We start from the raw sequence: 18,631 nt of genomic DNA, 5'->3' as shown, positions 1-18,631 counted from the left end.
TAGGGCAGGTCTACTAATATTCATATGTCTATGGTTGCACGTAAAACTTCTAAGATGAATACATTATAATTATATGATCTGTTGCACGTAAAACTTCTAAGATGAATACATTATAATTATATGACCTGTTGCACGTAAAACTTCTAAGATGAATACATTATAATTATATGACCTGTTGCACGTAAAACTTCTAAGATGAATACATTATAATTATATGACCTGTTGCACGTAAAACTTCTAAGATGAATACATTATAATTATATGACCTGTTGCACGTAAAACTTCTAAGATGAATACATTATAATTATATGACCTGTTGCACGTAAAACTTCTAAGATGAATACATTATAATTATATGACTTGTTGCACGTAAAACTTCCAAAATGAATAAATTATAATCATATGAAGTTTAACAGAAGTAAACCTACACCAGGTCTTGATGTTTCTTCGTGTGGAAATTTGTAAACAGAACGCATGGTAAAAGATGACAAGATTCGGCCGTTGTGTGAATGATTAGAAATGTGTTTCCAAACTACCAACATTTTAGTAAAGTTTTAACATTGAAACATTTCGTAGGTTAATCATTAGTCAGCGCAAAATCAACGCGGGTCTTATGAAACGTTGTTGCCTTTGTCATAAATCTAATTATTTTTGCTTTAGCAATGATTTTGACATGAGATAATGAGGTATCGTTATACATAGAACACGCGTTTTGTATTTTGTGGCATGAATAATACAAAAAGTTTCGACGTGTGGAAATAAATTCAAGTATCATAAATAATAATTAAAATCTAAGCGTCCTTTTTCCAAACTTTTAATTGTGCGTACACTGACCTTGACCTTATTCGAATATACTTGTAATAGGTTAAACATGAATTTGACTGCATTCAATCTATTGTAGTCCTTACTCTGGTAGATCCTTCATGCTTCACTGTCTTACAACAGGGCTAGAATCAGAACTCCAAGAAAGACTACTAGCCTCGCATCAAATGATAAATACTTGATGTCGGGAACACTGAATGCAGCGCCCACACGCTTGCGAAATCGACATCAGAAAGAACTGGCTTTATAAATAATGTATGTCTCAATAAACAACAATCAAACATATTCTTAACATAAATCAAAACGTACTCGAACTTAATTAATGAGATTAGTCGATTAGTGTAATCTCTTCCTACACTGAGATCTGTCAAATGTCGGCCTCTTGGTTGAAGTGGCTTAGATCTCTGTATGGCATAACCCGACAGACATTAAACTATCAGATAAATAGACATAAACCAATACTTACCATATACGCCCAGTTGAAGTACTTAATAAGTGTTCTTCCTAAATTAAAAAATATGCAGCAAGTGCCACCCAAGTAAATTCCCATGGTAATCTTAATAGTTATTATGTTTTGATGCCCATTTCTGAATGGAAATTCATTGATGACAAACCGTTAAATTATCTAAAAACGAAAATAATTATTTTAATTACGAAGTTGTAGAAACGTCGCGTTTTATGACATTATTTACAACACTGTAAAATAATAATTTACCTAATTTAGGTTACGACACTTGCGTGTTTTTTAAAATTTCCCAGAGATTTTACTAAGTTTTTAAGAAACAAGCAAATTATAGTAATATCACCTACCTATCTTATTTAGATTTTTACAACACCAAAAATGGAAAAGACCTCTTTTAGGTCCATGGTTTATATAATAAAAAGATACAGATCAATAAATAATACCGTCTACCATCCATTCATCACAGTTAAGTATCAAAGATCGTAATCGATAATAATACTATGGACCCGCCGCTGAGAGATCCGTGGCAACCTATCTTTCTGTTGTGTGCGTCGTTCATGAGAAAGAGGGAGAGGTTTCAACTGAGCTATCAGTGGAACATGGTACGCCTATATCTGCGAGTGGTCAAGCAATCCCCTCTGAGGCAGTGTGCAGTATATCTCCTCGCCCCTCTGATAGCCTGGTAGTTTCCGGTGCCATCTCTGTCCAATGACCTTGCGGACTCGTTTTACTTCTCTTTCTCCCATCCCGCTAGATGGCTAGAAGTTGTTGGTCGTCTAGCTATAATTTCACGAGTGTTGGTCGTATCCGGTACACGGAACATGAACCATTATCAGATATAAATATTATTGCGGGTACAGCCTGAGAAGCCGAGGAGAAATTTGATCGGGGTTTATCGTGGGATTCCGCAAGGATCTGAAACTGGTCTTGAATAATTGATAAATAATAGTGGCTTACACGGAATTGAACTATTTAATTTTAAATTCTAACAAAAAATAGATTAATATAATTAACTATAAGTGGTATATATATATATTATTGGTATGTATTTATATTATGTATAAATTTGATGCCGTGGCATTCCGCAAGGATCTGAAAGTTGATCTGAAAAAAAATTCTCTCGTAGAAACTCTCCAACAATGAGCTCTGGCCTCATTAAATTTGCACATTTCTAGGTTAACGCAATTATTTTCAGCTCAAATCCATCATGAGTTTCGGAGCTTTCGAACTTGAAAATTATAAATATTAGGCAAGCTTTAAAACTAATACAATGGGTAGTAACGACTAGTCTCTAAATATGTAGTGTAAAATAAAGTCGGTATCCGCGTCTGTCTGTTTGTGTGATCAGTTCTTTTAAACTACGGATCGGATTTTGATAGGGTTTTTCACTATCATTTAGAAAATTTCTTCCCGAAGGTTTATCTCTAAATAGTAAAAAATAAAGTCCCTATTCGCGTCTGCCTGTTTGTGCGCTTAGTTCTTCTATGTAAACTACGCAACTGATTTTGATATGACTATCATTCGAATGCGGAAAGAAATTTAGTCTCTAAATCTAGGGTGACCTTTACAACATAACAGTATTCCTTCCTTATCAATGCAGAATTAATAGCAGACTGCACCACGTATCAATTTGTGTCCAGTCTAAGAGATAAATATAAGTTCCTCCTTTGATAAAACATTGTTTACAAACTCGCACGCGCACCCACAGCAACAAAGAACATTAAATAATTCGATGTTTGAACAAGACGCATTCTGAGCTCTGATTAATTTTATGTTCTCCGGCTCCAACGCCCAAACAATTCTATAGAATTCCCGTAGAATTCGTTCTGGCAGATCTGCCTATGAAACATGATTGCATAAAGCACTGTTAACTTGGATGAGGTTTAATAATCTCACGGCCATCTTTGTGTCGGTAGATTTTTGGGGTATCTGCCCTGATGATAGACACTGAAAAGCTGTCTTAGTGTTACTTATTTATCCATTGCAAGTATTTTATCAAATTCAGTTACCTAATCTAAAGACAGTCACCGAACTAATCTTGATATTATTTCAATTCTACCTAATTCAATGTAATTTCATAAAAAAATCAAGAACCAATTATTATAAGTTCTGTGCGGTTTCATCGGAAGCTTTTTTTGTATTCAAAGAAAATTCAACAATGCTTCCATTTACAGGCAGATGGCAAGCGGAATCCATTTGCTGTCATATTCAATTTCGTATTACTCCCCGTCCTTTACAATATAATTAGCCGTGCTTTTGTAAAGTGTACAATTGCTGCCAAAGTCTGAACTGAATACCAGCAGATTGAATGTATCAATAACTTGTTTATTAACTATGGATAAAATATTAAATGATATTCACTTGGTGTGTTGTAACACGAGTTAATTTGTAAATGCGTATCCCACAAATCTGATGATCTCCCACGCACAGTGTAATTATGATTGTAAATAGAGTCCAAAAATAAAGCTCGTTTTCTTCGAGTGGTTGAGAGTCTCTTGGTGGGGTAATGGTACGCTCGCGTCATGTCCCCTGCCGCTTGGACGCACGTGCAAAATCTTATTACCTTTATTTCCATTTCAGATGGAAATATCTCCAGCGTGGAGCTATAGTTAGTAATAAGTGTGGCATTCAGTAAATATTTGCCGTAAAATGAGCGGTCGTTTAGCGTACCGTCGCCATGACCAAAGTATCGCAGAGCCGATGCCGAAGCTGGTTCAGCAGCAGTCAGCTATTTACGTCTTCAATATTATTATGATTGTTCGCTGTTATAGAAGTATAAACTAAACTCTCCGTGTGGTGGCCTGTGGTATGTGGTCTCCCGCATGGGGTATATTTTAAACTCTGCTCTATGTTATGACGTCTATTATCCCAACATCTGAACTTGGAAATTATAAACATCAAAAGCTCTTTCCGCTGAAAGTGGTACCACTCAGAATCTAATCCCCTGTTAAGGAGTGCCGATAACAATATCATAAAGGACCATCCCAGGACTGCTGGACCATAAATACATCAGCGGGGTGTGCAATACTGCCAATCCTGCATAATGCCGAGGGGACAAATAAACCTCCCGCGTTGCAGACATGTGTCGGATGCAAGAACCCAGCTTCAATGTGCTCTTTGTCGGACCGAAAACATGTCAGCAAAACTTGGGAGAGACGCCTCGGAAAATAAACAATACGCGAATTCTTTTTGTAACGCAATTCTACACAAACCTGAGTGAAGCGTGGGAAATGCAGATGACAGCGGGGACAGCAAGCCCCGAGTAATTAGGGAGATGTTCACGAAGATTTATGGCATTTTCAAAAACATCCATTAGGCTCATTTACAACATTTTCACATTTTTTGTCGTTAAAACCATAAACGGCCTACTTTAGGAAGCTTTATGCTCAAATTCTCTATTATTTACTTGCAATACCTACAAAACAATAAATTGAAACATCGGTCACAAGCGAGCGTTGTGTATTGTAAGTACAGGCACTTCGGAACCAATTGAGAAATATAAAATATAAGAGAACGTTATTTATGTGTGCGTTTCTTTTAAGGGTTTTATTGTCATAAAACTTTTGTCACACCAAATATTGTGAAGTACTTGAAGCGTTGTTGTCTTTATTGGTTACTTAGCAGGCAGGATTTTGTATCGTGGGAAAATATTTTTTTAAATGTCTTTACGAGGTGACTAATAAGCTAAATTACTAATAATGAATAATGATATGCAGGTGTCTACTTATAAAATAACGTCAGTATAAAATTTCGCAATTTTCACGTCTCGCAGATGATCATTGCAAATTCATAATGCCAAGGTCGGTTAATATCGAATACCGCCGACAAGCGATTCTTCCACGTCTTGCAGTGGCAGTCGGTGAGCAAAGTGAATAAACCAGAAGATAATAAGTCCGTGGAAGGAAATGACCAAAACGTGCTTCGGGCAAAGCTCCGCGTTCCGGTCATGCGTCGCACTTCCTCCATTGCCCACGACCGTCCTCTATTGTTTTATCAATCATCGACCCTCCCTCTCCCCCCTTCACACATCTCACCAACTAAAAATATCTGATCGCCATAGCTACGATCAAAAGAACTGCTTCCATACAAAAATTGATGTTTCAGTTAGATCATATCAACACGTAAAGTGGAAAAAATTAATCTGATTTAATCATTTCAATGATGTTTGGATACCGTTAATGTGTTGAACTGTAGAGATGATAAGTGTTTTTCAACGCAGGAGAATTTCATTAGACGAAACAATCGAATTATACACACAACCACAAACATTTCTCCCGTACTCAGTTGAAGTAATTAATCTGAAAATACACGTTTGTTCTTGCCATAACTGTAATGTGCATGCGCATAATATCGTTCATACTACCTATACTACCTACTACTTGTAATAGAACACTCGAGTAACACTCAAGTGTTTTGGTAATGTGGCGCTGAAATCTCAACCCGTTGTTATTTCCGGTGACTCTAGAGTTGCGGCAAGATGGATATCTGGTTATATCAGTTCATCACCTGAATCTCATATGTAGTTATGTAGGTATAACAAAACTGTTAGTTTATTTTCAAACTGCAGCAACATCAACCATATGGTTCGATGACGAAATAGGAGTTTGATTAGAGCCGTGATTAGACTCCCCCAGGCGTGTTTCAACTGAAAAGCAAGACTCAAGACCTACTACCAAAATGAACCAGTTACTTTTGTAAGAATTAATGCTTACTAATTATTAGATGGAGTAAACGATGCATCTGAAATAGGTCTGAGAAACAATTTGATAAATTCAAGCCAGCTTCCAGCTCCTGTCAAACATCTTATCTGGTGGTAGATCGGTGTCGGCAGCCAGAAAGCACCTTCCAACTCTGACAACAATTAAACAGCGGGTGCTTTTACTGAAAACCATCTCGGCTAGAACCTAACTGTTACCTTTAATGTGAAATGCAGTCACGTCGTTCGTTAAAACGTTCAAAAACACGGTTTCCATAATAAAATACCTCGAATGAGCTCCGATAGGTTCTAAGTAATCTTATGAATCGGCCAAACAAAAGACCAAAGCCTCCCACACTATCCAAACAGTAGAATTATGTGAATACGCAAAGACAACAAGCAGCTTTGATTTATTTGGCAATTGAGTTGGGCTCGCAACATTTAACACTTCTTAATAATATTTATATAATTGTTACAAGTATGTATTGCCTCCCACGGAGCCTTTGAAGGCTTTTATTCGGTGTTATGAAATTCTAAGTTTTCGGCCACATATCGAGCTCTCGCAATGACGTGTGGGCGACCCCGTTATTAAAAGTACTTATTTTTTAAATTAACATTAACGGGTATTAATTTCACGAGTTGTATGGTAATTTAACGGAGGTAATAAACTGCCACCGTGATCTTTTCGTATACTTAAAGAGGATCTCAAGATATCAGTCGCAGTTAAGCCCACTGCATTAGCGAGATCCCCGCCCATGACAAGACGCACAAGGGTGGTCCACGTCTAAACGGCGCACTGGAAGGTCGTGTGAATCCTTTCACTTGTTTGTGGACTGCTGTTTTACAATCATCGCTCAAAACACATATTATCGGTAGCTTTAGAAATGATAAAGAAGTGTGCCAGTCAGGTCAATATAAGAGTTATCTGTCCATCCATCTTTTGTTTAATTTCTTTAGTGTGAACCGACCGAGTGAGTTATGTGATGTTTATTATCCACGAGCTATGTTGATAGGACGATAGGGAACCGGGTTTAATGACACTTTAATAAAACAGTTACATAATAGTGAACCCAAAACACCGCCGGATCCGATGGCGCTGGGTCGGGGAAACGTCTGCTTATCTCTGCTTTGAGAGTAGTTTATACCGAATGCACACATTTCTGTTCTGTGTGTAAACACTGTTCCGTGGTGTGTATGTAAACATCAACGAATTTGTCGGATTTACGGGAGGTTTTTATCGCATATCTGGAGAGCCTTCGATTACGATCATAAATGGCCGCGCACACAACACGTGCATGTGTTCCCCTGTATATTTCCTCCGTAAGAACTAACTTAAGCCAACACCTGTATTTGATCAATTGACCCCAAAGTACTCGCAGAACGGATATGATTGTTACAGTTTCGTGACCGCATAATACAGGAATCCTTCCGGATACAAAGTAAGGAAAAGGAAACAGTAATATGACACGCATTGCAGTAATCCAAATAATATGATTCATTGGAGCAAATTATCCTCAAACAATTGTATTCCTTGAAATGGAAATGAACCAGGACTTTCCTTATATCACAACCACGTAATTTGATTTGTGTTGTGTGACACCATTATACATACAAGAAGTGTAACAAGGCTGCATTCCGTTGTCCCGTTTAATTTACAAGTGCGGCGCTTTCCCATTGTTCCCTTATCGCTTTATGGTACAGAGATAGGGAGGAGGATGCAGTCAGTCTAGCAGAAGCAGGAAGCAGTTGTAAGGTGGCACTCTGGTGGTAACAGCTAACAGCACTCAGCCCATAGCCACTTTATAGACAGTTCCACTGCCAGGCGGTCTTATATCCTTTCCCTTTGCTCCGGAAAAAAAACCCACTGTTATTTGCGGTTTCCGTTTGCTGGCAGCATTTGGCCGACGTCAGCGATAAAGGAATATCTAAGGAATCCTTGGAACTAGATATCCTCTTTGTTGTCGCATTTAATAATAATACGATGCCCCATTTATCGACAGTCCGATCTCGTCCTTCGTGCGATTGACATCGTATTTCGTTAAACACTCTGTTATCAAATAGTTTTTTAGCATGATGAATCGTCTGTTCGGGAGTTTTAAGCTAAAGAAGTCTCGCAAGCAGAAGCGAGAAAGATTTAGCTGTATTGAAGCCAACAGTGAATTTGTAAGTTTTGAATTCTTAATCAGTGCTAGTGCGGTCACATTATTATCTTCTCAGCAGTGGACAGTTCAATACACTTGCATCGCAACATATTAATAATATACTTTATATTTTCCAACTTCTAACACTAGTGGTTTAAAAATATCATGGTGATTTTGTCAGGAATTCTTACAACTTCAGTTTGAGTTTTGCAAAGATTCTTGCGTGATCAGTGTGCAATTTGTTGTTTTCCGTTCTACTATCATCATCTGTAAATCAATCTGAACATTCGGAATCTAACATGTTAGTGTTTTTGTTCTTAGATCTATCCAGCCCCCGAGTTTTCTATGAGCAGTCTTCAATTTGTTGTTTTCCGTTCTACTATCATCATCTGTAAATCAGTCTGAACATTCGGAATCTAACATGTTAGTGTTTTTGTTCTTAGATCTATCCAGCCCCCGAGTTTTCTATGAGCCGTCTTCAATTTGTTGTTTTCCGTTCCACTATCATCATCTGTAAATCAGTCTGAACATTCGGAATCTAACATGTTAGTGTTTTTGTTCTTAGATCTATCCAGCCCCCGAGTTTTCTATGAGCCGTCTCCAATTTGTTGTTTTCCGTTCCACTATCATCATCTGTAAATCAGTCTGAACATTCGGAATCTAACATGTTAGTGTTTTTGTTCTTAGATCTATCCAGCCCCCGAGTTTTCTATGAGCCGTCTCCAATTTGTTGTTTTCCGTTCCACTATCATCATCTGTAAATCAGTCTGAACATTCGGAATCTAACATGTTAGTGTTTTTGTTCTTAGATCTATCCAGCCCCCGAGTTTTCTATGAGCCGTCTTCAATTTGTTGTTTTCCGTTCCACTATCATCATCTGTAAATCAGTCTGAACATTCGGAATCTAACATGTTAGTGTTTTTGTTCTTAGATCTATCCAGCCCCCGAGTTTTCTATGAGCCGTCTTCAATTTGTATTTTTCCGTTCTTATATCATCGTCATCTGTAAAACAGTCTGAACATTCGGATTCTAACATGTGTTTCTGTTCTTGGATCTACAGATGTTTTACAGATATTTTACAATATCTGTAAAACAGATTGAACATTCGGAATCTAACATGTTCGTGTTTCTGTTCTTAGATCTATTCAGCCCCCGAGTTTTCTATGAGCAGCCTGCAATTTGTTGTTTCCAGTTCTTATATCATCAACTGTAAAACAGTCTGAACATTCGGATTCTAACATGTTAGTGTTTTTGTTGTTAGATCTACCCAGACCCCGAGTCGGAAAAGGCCATCATGGGTTCCGTGGTGTACTGCATCCACCACAAGGAGGGATGCAAGTGGTCGGACGAGCTGCGCAAGCTGAAGGCACACCTGAACACGTGCAAGCACGACGCGGTGCCGTGCGGCTCTCACTGCGGCGCCATGATCCCGCGGGTGCTCATGCAGGACCACCTCCGGTACACTTGCCCGCAGCGCCGCGCCAACTGCGAATTCTGCGCCAAGGAGTTCTCGGGACACATGCTGGAGGTAACAACACACAAACAAACAAACAATACTTGAATCAATGAGTTTTGCAGATTTATTTCATCAGAATGTCCAAGGACAGCAGAGGACAGGAGGAGGCCAAATCCCACATTCAGATTTAGCGCCGCAATGATGATGATGATGATTTTCAACATATGTTTTTACACTCCAAAACCGATTTAGGTTATCCAAAGACTGTTTCAAAATTTCTTTGCGAGTTGAATCGAATTTAATAACTTCTAATAAACTAACTAGTCCAACTATATCGTTGTGAAACTCTTATAAAACGTTGGGTAAAATTTCAGAATCGCTGGACACGCAATATGAATAAGTCAAACAAGAAAAATAGAAAATTTTGAATATGCGACAGGAAATGGAACTTTTACCGTTTCTCCCGATGTAAATAGTTGCAATGTACTTTTCATACGAGAATTGAAAGAATGCAGATTGCGCGGAAAATATTTTCACATTACATTCGATTTCAGATAAATTCGCTGTTTTTGAACGTATTTCAAAATAATATACTGTTCTTGGAAGTAAATGAAAGACTCTTTCAGATTTTAGTATTACAAATCAATGTACGGAATTAAAAATATTAAAATTTTGAACGCAAAAAAAAAAAAGTTTTGTAAGTCGATTACCGAATGTTTTTATCGTGTAAACTGTAATTAGTACTTTACACGAAACTAAAATACTTATTTAATTAGACAAATGCATTATAAAAGTTATTGACGCTTCACCTTTTTTCGTTCAATACAAAAATATTTATTAAAATATTTGCAAACCTTGACAAATATTTTCAAATGCTTAATGTTGTTTAATTTCGGAAGTGTTTACGTTAAATTTTTGTATGCAAACTGAAAGCGCCGTATTATCTCTTTCTAACGCAATTTAAATAATATTTCTCACCGTAATACGAAATGAGATAGCATAACTTTTACGAGTCCGTGTCAGGTTGGGAGATATATCTCCCAAAAGAATACGGTTGTTTCTTGTCTGTGAAGAATATCTCACAAAATTGCCCAAGGGGTTAAGTTAACTAGAGTGTTATTTGTGTTTAGCTACTATGAAAGATTACCAAACTTTGCTATGGGAAGGCATAAATATTGTATATTATTGGTTTTTGCCTGGTTAGGTTTTCATTCAATTTCCGTAATATCAAATTAAACAAAACTGCCCTATCCTCTATATTCAAGGCTTTTCCAAGCCAAGAAAAGAGTGAACATAGGAGAAAAAAAACGTTGTGATCATGAAGAATGCAATCTAACCGTTGCCGTTGATCATGAAGAATGCAATCTAACTGTTGCTGTTGTGATCATGCAGAATGCAATCTAACCGTTGCCGTTGTGATCATGAAGAATGCAATCTAACCGTCGCCGTTGTGATCATGAAGAATGCAATCTAAGGACGGGTTGTTTCGGAGAATTTGAACAATTCTTCAAATTTTCAAAGTTCATTTTCCAGTTCTGTGAAAGATTTTTTCAAGTTCTGTTATTATTTCAGTTCTGTCAAGCAACTAGCCTATGATGATATAATAACAGAACTTGAATAAGACATTCACAGAACCCAGAAATGAACGTTGAAATTTGATGAATTGTTCAAATTCTTCGAAACAACCCGTCTTAATTAACTGTTGCTGTTGTGATCATGAAGAATGCAATCTAACCGTTGCCGTTGTTCTTTAGAATCACTCTGGAAACTGCGGTTACGAGCCAACCTACTGCGAGAACAAGTGCGGGGTGAAGATCCAACGGCGACTTCTGACGGCGCACAAGACCAACGACTGCGTCAAGAGACTAGTGGGCTGCCGGCACTGCGCCAAGGAGTTCGTGGCGGACACGCTGGGCGCGCACCACGCCGCGTGCTCGCGCGCGCCCGTGGCGTGCCCGCACCGCTGCGACGCACCGCCGCTGCCTCGCGAGGAGCTCGACGCGCACCTGCGTGACCAGTGCACGGCGCTCGTCATCCCTTGCAGCTACAAAGAGGCGGGGTGCAGATTTAAGGTATGCATCATAATTATACCATCACAGTTCAAATCTATTATATAATGCGGAGTACTTGATGTAAAATTATATATTTTAATTAAATACTTCGAGAAACATACACAATATCTTGGCCTTTGCTAAAATCGAGCGTTTAAGTCTAGAAAAAATAAAGTATCAGGCCTATAAAAAATGCTTTGATGTGTAAAAATATCGCCTACACAGAGAAAACTTGCTGATATTGATAATAATAATACTTGGATGACTTGTATAGCGCCGTTTTTGTGCAAAAACACCTCGAGGGCGCTGTACAAACTATATTACTATGATATATTACTAATTTATGAATCTCTTCAAATTATTCGTAATCCGGTTAAAAACGGGATTGCAGACCTTTAACAAATGATTTTCCTAATAGACTTTCATTTGTTCATTGTATATTATCGGGACAATTCCGATATATTTGTTAAATAAATATTAGGAAAAGTTTAACAAGAAAGGGCCTGCAATCCCGTTTTTAACAGAATTTTAATAAATCAGCAATACTCATTTTTCTCCGTGAACCTTATGAACCCCTTTTCGGATATGGTTTTATTTTATAATCTAGATTAAGATTGATATATGTACCTACATTTTAATATTTGTGCTTGAACTTCACAAAAAAAAACTAAATTTTGGCTATTTTTTTGCATATTAAAACAATCGCTATCAGCATAAGGAGTACGTGAGTTTGCCTGATTTTTGAATTTTACTGATTGCTTGCCTTAATCACGACACCATTTTAAATGTACAGCGCCATCTAGCGACCACATTTTGAAGTAGGGTGGACATTAAAATTATTCACAGAATATTTCAAGAGCTAATTATTTTGCTTGTGATTTTCATATTCATTCTACAATAACTCATCTTCTTCCCCTTGTCCTATTTGGCTCGGGGAACCATCCCTTCGACAAAGCGCCTCCAATTTGTGAAACATGTATTAATTTGTTTATTGTGTATCAGGGTGCACGGACGTCTCTAGAGCGTCACCTGGAGGAACAGTGTGCCACGCACCTGACGCTGGTGGCGGCGCTCGCCGCCAAGCAACAACAGCAGCTGGCCACGCTCAAGGCCTCCATGGCACGCCTATCACTCAACTACTCCGGCACGCTCATCTGGAAGCTGTCAGACTGGGCGGCCAAGATGCACGAGGCCAAGTCCAAGGACGGCACCGAGCTCGTGTCACCGCCTTTCTACACAAGCCAGTATGGATATAAGCTTCAGGTAAATATCATATTCGTTGTGAATGATTCACACAGTTATGTATACCTTCTTCACAAACACTTTGTCTTTATTTAGACTAGAAACTCTTAATCAGAAACGAGTATTTAAGAGTTACCTAGGTTCTGAATATGGAGGGGCAAACCTCGTACACTAGCGACATCTCTTGGAGAAATCTATAAATTCTAATAGGAATAACTATCACAATATTAAACATTTGTGGAGGTCAAATCCCAACCTGGGAGTAGCGCCATGATGATCATTAAATGTCATAGATATTTTGTAATTTATTAAAATCTAGGTCTCAATGTCCCATCCTGAAGGAAAGAAGGCTCAGATTACCTGCGAAACCATGATGTGGAAACAAGAGACATCACCAATTAATTAGCCAACGATAATCCTAGTCAATCTTTTAGGTAGTAGGAATTGTTGAAATATGCGATACAGCACAATGGGCCTTAAAAATATTTTAAAAAATTTCACCAAAAATCAATTATGAGATATGATCGTACCTACGCAATAAACATGTCCACATTATATATTAGGCATTTTTTATCAAAATAATATTTTCATAATGCTTTATCACCCCTCAATATTTATTTTCAATCGGACTTACGAGATACTGTTTGACAAGATAATCAACATAATGTTAACTGATTCATTCCTACGTAATATGTATGTATTTTCATTTAAATATTTGCTTCCATAAGTGCTCAAACATTACTCCAATTCTGTATCAGTTATCAGATATCGACTATTGGTTCATTTGTGTGCTTTCAAATTCAGTTGTGAATACAGATAAAAATAATTTGTTAAATAACCCGTATTTTGCTGTTTGCCAAAATATTACCCGTACATTTTATATCTTTATAGTATTAGGAGTAACACTAGGAGTGCTTTCCATTCAAATCTGAATAAAAACCAATGTTCCATTTAGCCCAAAACGCCCAGTACTTTGTTTCACTTACACTCGCCTTACATCGCAGATCTCCATCTCTTTTATATTTTAATTTAAGCCTCGATTAACCCATCGGCATACTAATTTTTATTTGTGGCATCTGTGCATACTTGAGAAGGATTATTACTGTGCAGTATTGCACCCCATATTTAGCCAGATTAAACACTTTTTATGCTTTTATATAGATTATAATTTTATTTTGAACTATATAAGTATGTGGGAAAAGTTTTAGTCGCCCCAATGGGGTGGGCAATATGCCGATGCGAAAAAAGTGCAGCCCCCAATCTTGGCGGCAGATGATGGGCTATATAGATAGATAGACTTGGATGCCGATGGGTTAAGCAAATATTTGAATCAGGAAACACACCCACATGCGACACTTATTGTGTTAGTATTTATTCTATGTAAGAATCGTGGCTCCCTTATCAGGCACAAGAACTCCTCTTTTCTGATAAGGTATACATAACCAATGATGATTTAAAATGTTAAATTGTTAAGTATTTATTCCTTATATTACAATAAAAAAATTATACATCTCTGTTTGTACTTTAGTCATGTGTTTACTGTTTGTTTGTACGATTCATAAATTACCTATTTATTTTAATCAACAGCCATAATTCATAATTTTAATACTTGACTAAAAACAACAAGGGCCTTTTACAAAACTAGGAAATCACTTAGCGATTAGTAAATTTACTCAGCGATTCTGTACACTCTGTCACACATTATTTTATAACTAGAAGTTTAAGAGTTTTTTAGAACTAACAAGATCCAGTATATATCAAAATGCTTGAACAGTGTAGGCAGATAATACTAGCAAATAAATTAACGTGTTATGTCTTCTTTTACAGGCTTCTGTCTTCCTTAACGGCAATGGAGCCGGAGAGGCGAGCCATGTGTCGGTGTACATCAAGATCCTCCCAGGGGAGTATGATGCCCTGCTGCGCTGGCCCTTCTCCCACTCCGTGTCCTTCACCCTGTTCGATCAGACCTCCTGCCCCGAGAAGGCCTGCAACATTGTGGAGAGCTTCATCCCTGACCCCTCGTGGAAGAACTTCCAGCGGCCGAGCCGGGAGCCCGACACCCTCGGCTTTGGATTCCCCCGGTTCGTCTCGCACGAGATGATCAAGAAGCGCCACTTTGTTAAGGACGACGTCATGTTCCTGAGAGTCAAGGTGGATCCCAGTAAAATTGTGGCTGTCTAACTGAAATAGTCTTATATTTATTTATACTTAGCCATTTAAAAAAAAACGAATGCATCAGACAAATACAGGTTGGCAGTTCTGCTGTTAATGCGACAAATTCGAACAAACCTTATATCAACAGACTATTCCAAGTTACAAAGGCATAAGAGGCAAATTGTTTCTTTTGAGGAGAGAAAAAACAGTGAATAAATGTGTTTATTACAATAATTTATTCCTTATGGTGCATTCTCATCTGATCTTTTCTATAAGAATCTATTTAATTTACAGAATGAAAGTTGACGACGATTCAATTTTGGGTTTCTGTTTCATATCAATGAATATATATATAAATCATACTGACAGTCCCGAAGAACAATGTCGGATGTACAAATTTGTATTTTTGCAGTAAAGCTGTTTAATGTTTCGTTTCTGCATTTTTATTGTTTTTTAGATCAAGAAATATAGTGTTGTTTGATGTTTTGCATTAACCCTTATTTATTTAATTGTAGAAATATATTATCAAAAACAGTAAAAATGCAGAAACTAATCTTTAAACAGCTACTCTAATCTTTAAAACTAAAAATTTTCACCTCCGACCTAGTTCTTCAGGACCGTCAATATGTATATGTAGAGTGTACGCATTGACTGGTCAGTGGCATTGCGTCTGGGTCCCACCTAGGCGTCATGAGTTCAATTCCTCGACTAGCTAAGTCCTCCATCACGACACAACATAGTTCTGGCTTGGGACAGTCGATATTGACATCCTCTGACTGTGCTAAAACCTTTTCACATAGTTGCGATGAGGTGGCACTTTCACTATTATTATTTCAATCGTTCAAATTCTAGCCATTTATATAATTTTGATAATGTAAGGTTATACATTATTTTAAGACGACGATAAAGGCGCTCACAATTATATAAATCAGTCGAAATTAATAATATTAATTTATTAACATAGGCTACTGGGATCTCTTACTATTAGGCGATGCTCTCGTATAATATATTAATAAGCAGTAAGACTGCAATTAGAAGTGATTATATTATTTATAGAAACATTGTAAATATACAAACTTCACATAGATTTAGACTGTTCATATAATATTATACATCATGTCTTTTATTTAGTACTTTGAAAAGTCTGTACATAGTATTTTAACAGCTGTTTAATAACGGTTTTTGTATCTATTTAGATTAATTTTATTTTTTTTACTTTTGTACTTATATAAGTGAATGTTGCATATTAAGATAATTAAACATACTTCGATATAGAATATACTCACATAAGATAGGTTTCCAAATCATTCTTAAAACGATATGATGTTCACTCGGTTTTATTTTAAATCAAAAAATAGGTCATTGACATCATTTTTTTTAATCAGGAATCACCGGCTTTCGGGTACATGCTGAATACCTTTTATTTATGGTAAAGTTACAAATTTATTTATTATGAAAGCTTTTGGCTGACATATGTGAATCCACACTTCCAACAGATCTGCACTTGTATTCCTGCGACAAACAGATCGACCCGGTTCATCTGTCCGCTGTGAGCCATGAACCGATCTGTGCGTAATTGTACGCAACGGATTGGCTCGCCGAGCATAAACTCATTTGCAGTCGATGAGCATCACATCCTTCAGTGATGGTATACCCAAGTAAAAAAATTTCCCTAGATTTCATTAATGAGGTGAATTTCAAAGTTTTCGGAATTCCCCAGGATATTTCAAAATTTCCCAGAGTTTGTGCTTTTCCCTAGACATACCATCACTGTAATGTGAGACTTTCACCGCTCAAATGTCTGTGTGCGAGAATTCTGGCATTAGAATGTACATATTATTCTATATAGAAGTGCTAAAAAATGTCTTTAATATGTATTATGTAGTTTAATGGGACGGATAACAAGCTGGAGATAAACCAAAGGTTGTTTTGATTACTTTGCACCAACACTTGTATAATTTCAATGCAAAGTTCTTCATAATCAGTCATATAGTAATTAGGTGTATTGTATAAAAAAGCATATAAAGACAGCTTTATATGTGTTCCATTTACCTCTTGAATGTCATTGTGTTTTCAGGTCATTCTCATATTCCTGGAGATATGAGAACAGCTGTATGTAAAATACAACCTTTTTAAGACTTTATTTCTTTATTTGTAAATGTTATTATTAAGTCATTCTAAGATTATTATTATCACAAAGAAATAAATAACAAATTAAAAATTATTCATCACATTGTTTGACTATCTTTATTATTTATTCATGCTCTCCTGTACAACCACCATGCTTTAAGAATAGGAGTAATATTTCTTATTATAAGGGCCCGTTCCCACTTCCGTTTTCAAATCGGAGGCGTGTCCCGTTTTAAAAACGGATGGCCAATGGCCCTGTTCACACTACCGTTTTAAAAACGGACCATACTCTACGAAAAAAAATAATTGTCGATTCAACAAAAACATGTTATTTGCTCATTCTTCAGTAATGGTGCGCAATGAACGACGATGAAGCTCTTGTTGTCATGTTGTACTTATTAAAAAGAAGGAAAAAAGTGAAAAGAAAATTTTGGGTACACCCAATCATAGCCGAATGATTTTCTGTAGGAATTTTCCAAGTGTTAATTGGTGAGTTGAGAAGTGATGAACTAAAGTTCTTTAATTATTTTAGAATAATAATTATTGGATTATTTATATAGCGCCGTTTTCACCATGAAAAATCACCTCAAGGGCGCTTAATGGCTTAAAAGAATGTCTATCACTTCCTTTAACCATCTACTGGAATGAGTTTCAGAGAACTTAACATATCAAAATACAAAATTGAGAAAGTGCATTTGTCCTGAAGAAAGGCTATCGATATTTTAAAGTAAGAAAACAATAACAACTCAAATATTTTTTATTATGTGTTTATTAAAATAATAAGCTCTTCCGTGCATCTCATTAAAGCTTTAAAATTTAAAAAAAGTAAACTTAAAAAAATAAAAATAACAATTTTGATGTACAAAAGTTGTGTACACCAAGTGTTTTGTTTTTATTTGGTTAAAGATAAAATATTACCATACTCTTTCTTCGACCAGTGGTATTAAATTTTCGGGATTTATTTCCTTATCCATTATTGTAGTTTTGATTTATTTACTTAACAAAATAACCAAATACAAGCACGCAGCGTGCCTGCTTCCTTGCGACAGGGAGCGGGCGGGGAGGGGTCGGGGTTTGGCGGGGACTCTGCCGGAACGACTGGACGACAAGTGTGAACAGCTCCATACAACACTATGAGCGAGCGTGTTCCGACACGATTTGAAAACGGACGCGCTGCGTAGGCGAGCCATCCGACAAAAAATGTCGGATCCGTTTTCAAATCGTGTCGGACAAGTGTGAACAGCTCCATACATCCACTACAGCCACTAGGGCATCCGTTTTTAAAACGGGACCCGCCTCCGATTTGAAAACGGAAGTGGGAACGGGCCCTAAAGTATTTTTATTTATTTTGCAGCAACAGTATAAAAACCAATACATTGCAATAGCAATTATAAAATATATTTAACGTAGATAATGTATGAAAAAAAAGGTTATTGTACAGGTAACTCCAATGGCAGTCCACAATGGAGTGCTGGT

General features: G+C 37.0%; 1 protein-coding gene across 4 annotated transcripts in view; it reads left to right on the top strand.

Annotated features, from left to right (window-relative positions):
• Traf4 (TNF receptor associated factor 4) overlaps window positions 1-17,249 on the top strand; it is a 180,872-nt gene extending 163,623 nt beyond the window's left edge. For 3 of the 4 annotated variants that reach the window (XM_089634628.1, XM_089634625.1, XM_089634629.1), the window contains 4 exons: window positions 9,384-9,650; window positions 11,333-11,650; window positions 12,632-12,892; window positions 14,699-17,249. In XM_089634628.1, the coding sequence (XP_089490754.1) occupies window positions 9,384-9,650; window positions 11,333-11,650; window positions 12,632-12,892; window positions 14,699-15,052 (1,200 nt within the window). In that variant the 3' untranslated portion in view covers window positions 15,053-17,249. Of the gene's footprint in view, window positions 1-8,046; window positions 8,145-9,383; window positions 9,651-11,332; window positions 11,651-12,631; window positions 12,893-14,698 lie in introns of those variants that run through there. The other variant, XM_089634626.1, reaches the window with a different exon arrangement.
• The last annotated feature ends 1,382 nt before the right edge of the window (window positions 17,250-18,631 follow it).

Source organism: Hesperophylax consimilis, chromosome 8 (genome assembly GCF_061612785.1).
Source record: "Hesperophylax consimilis isolate HC1 chromosome 8, BYU_Hcon_1.0, whole genome shotgun sequence".
Classification (NCBI taxonomy): domain Eukaryota; kingdom Metazoa; phylum Arthropoda; class Insecta; order Trichoptera; family Limnephilidae; genus Hesperophylax; species Hesperophylax consimilis.
The sequence above is the reverse complement of the archived record's forward strand: the minus strand, read 5'-3'. Positions and strand labels throughout refer to the sequence as shown.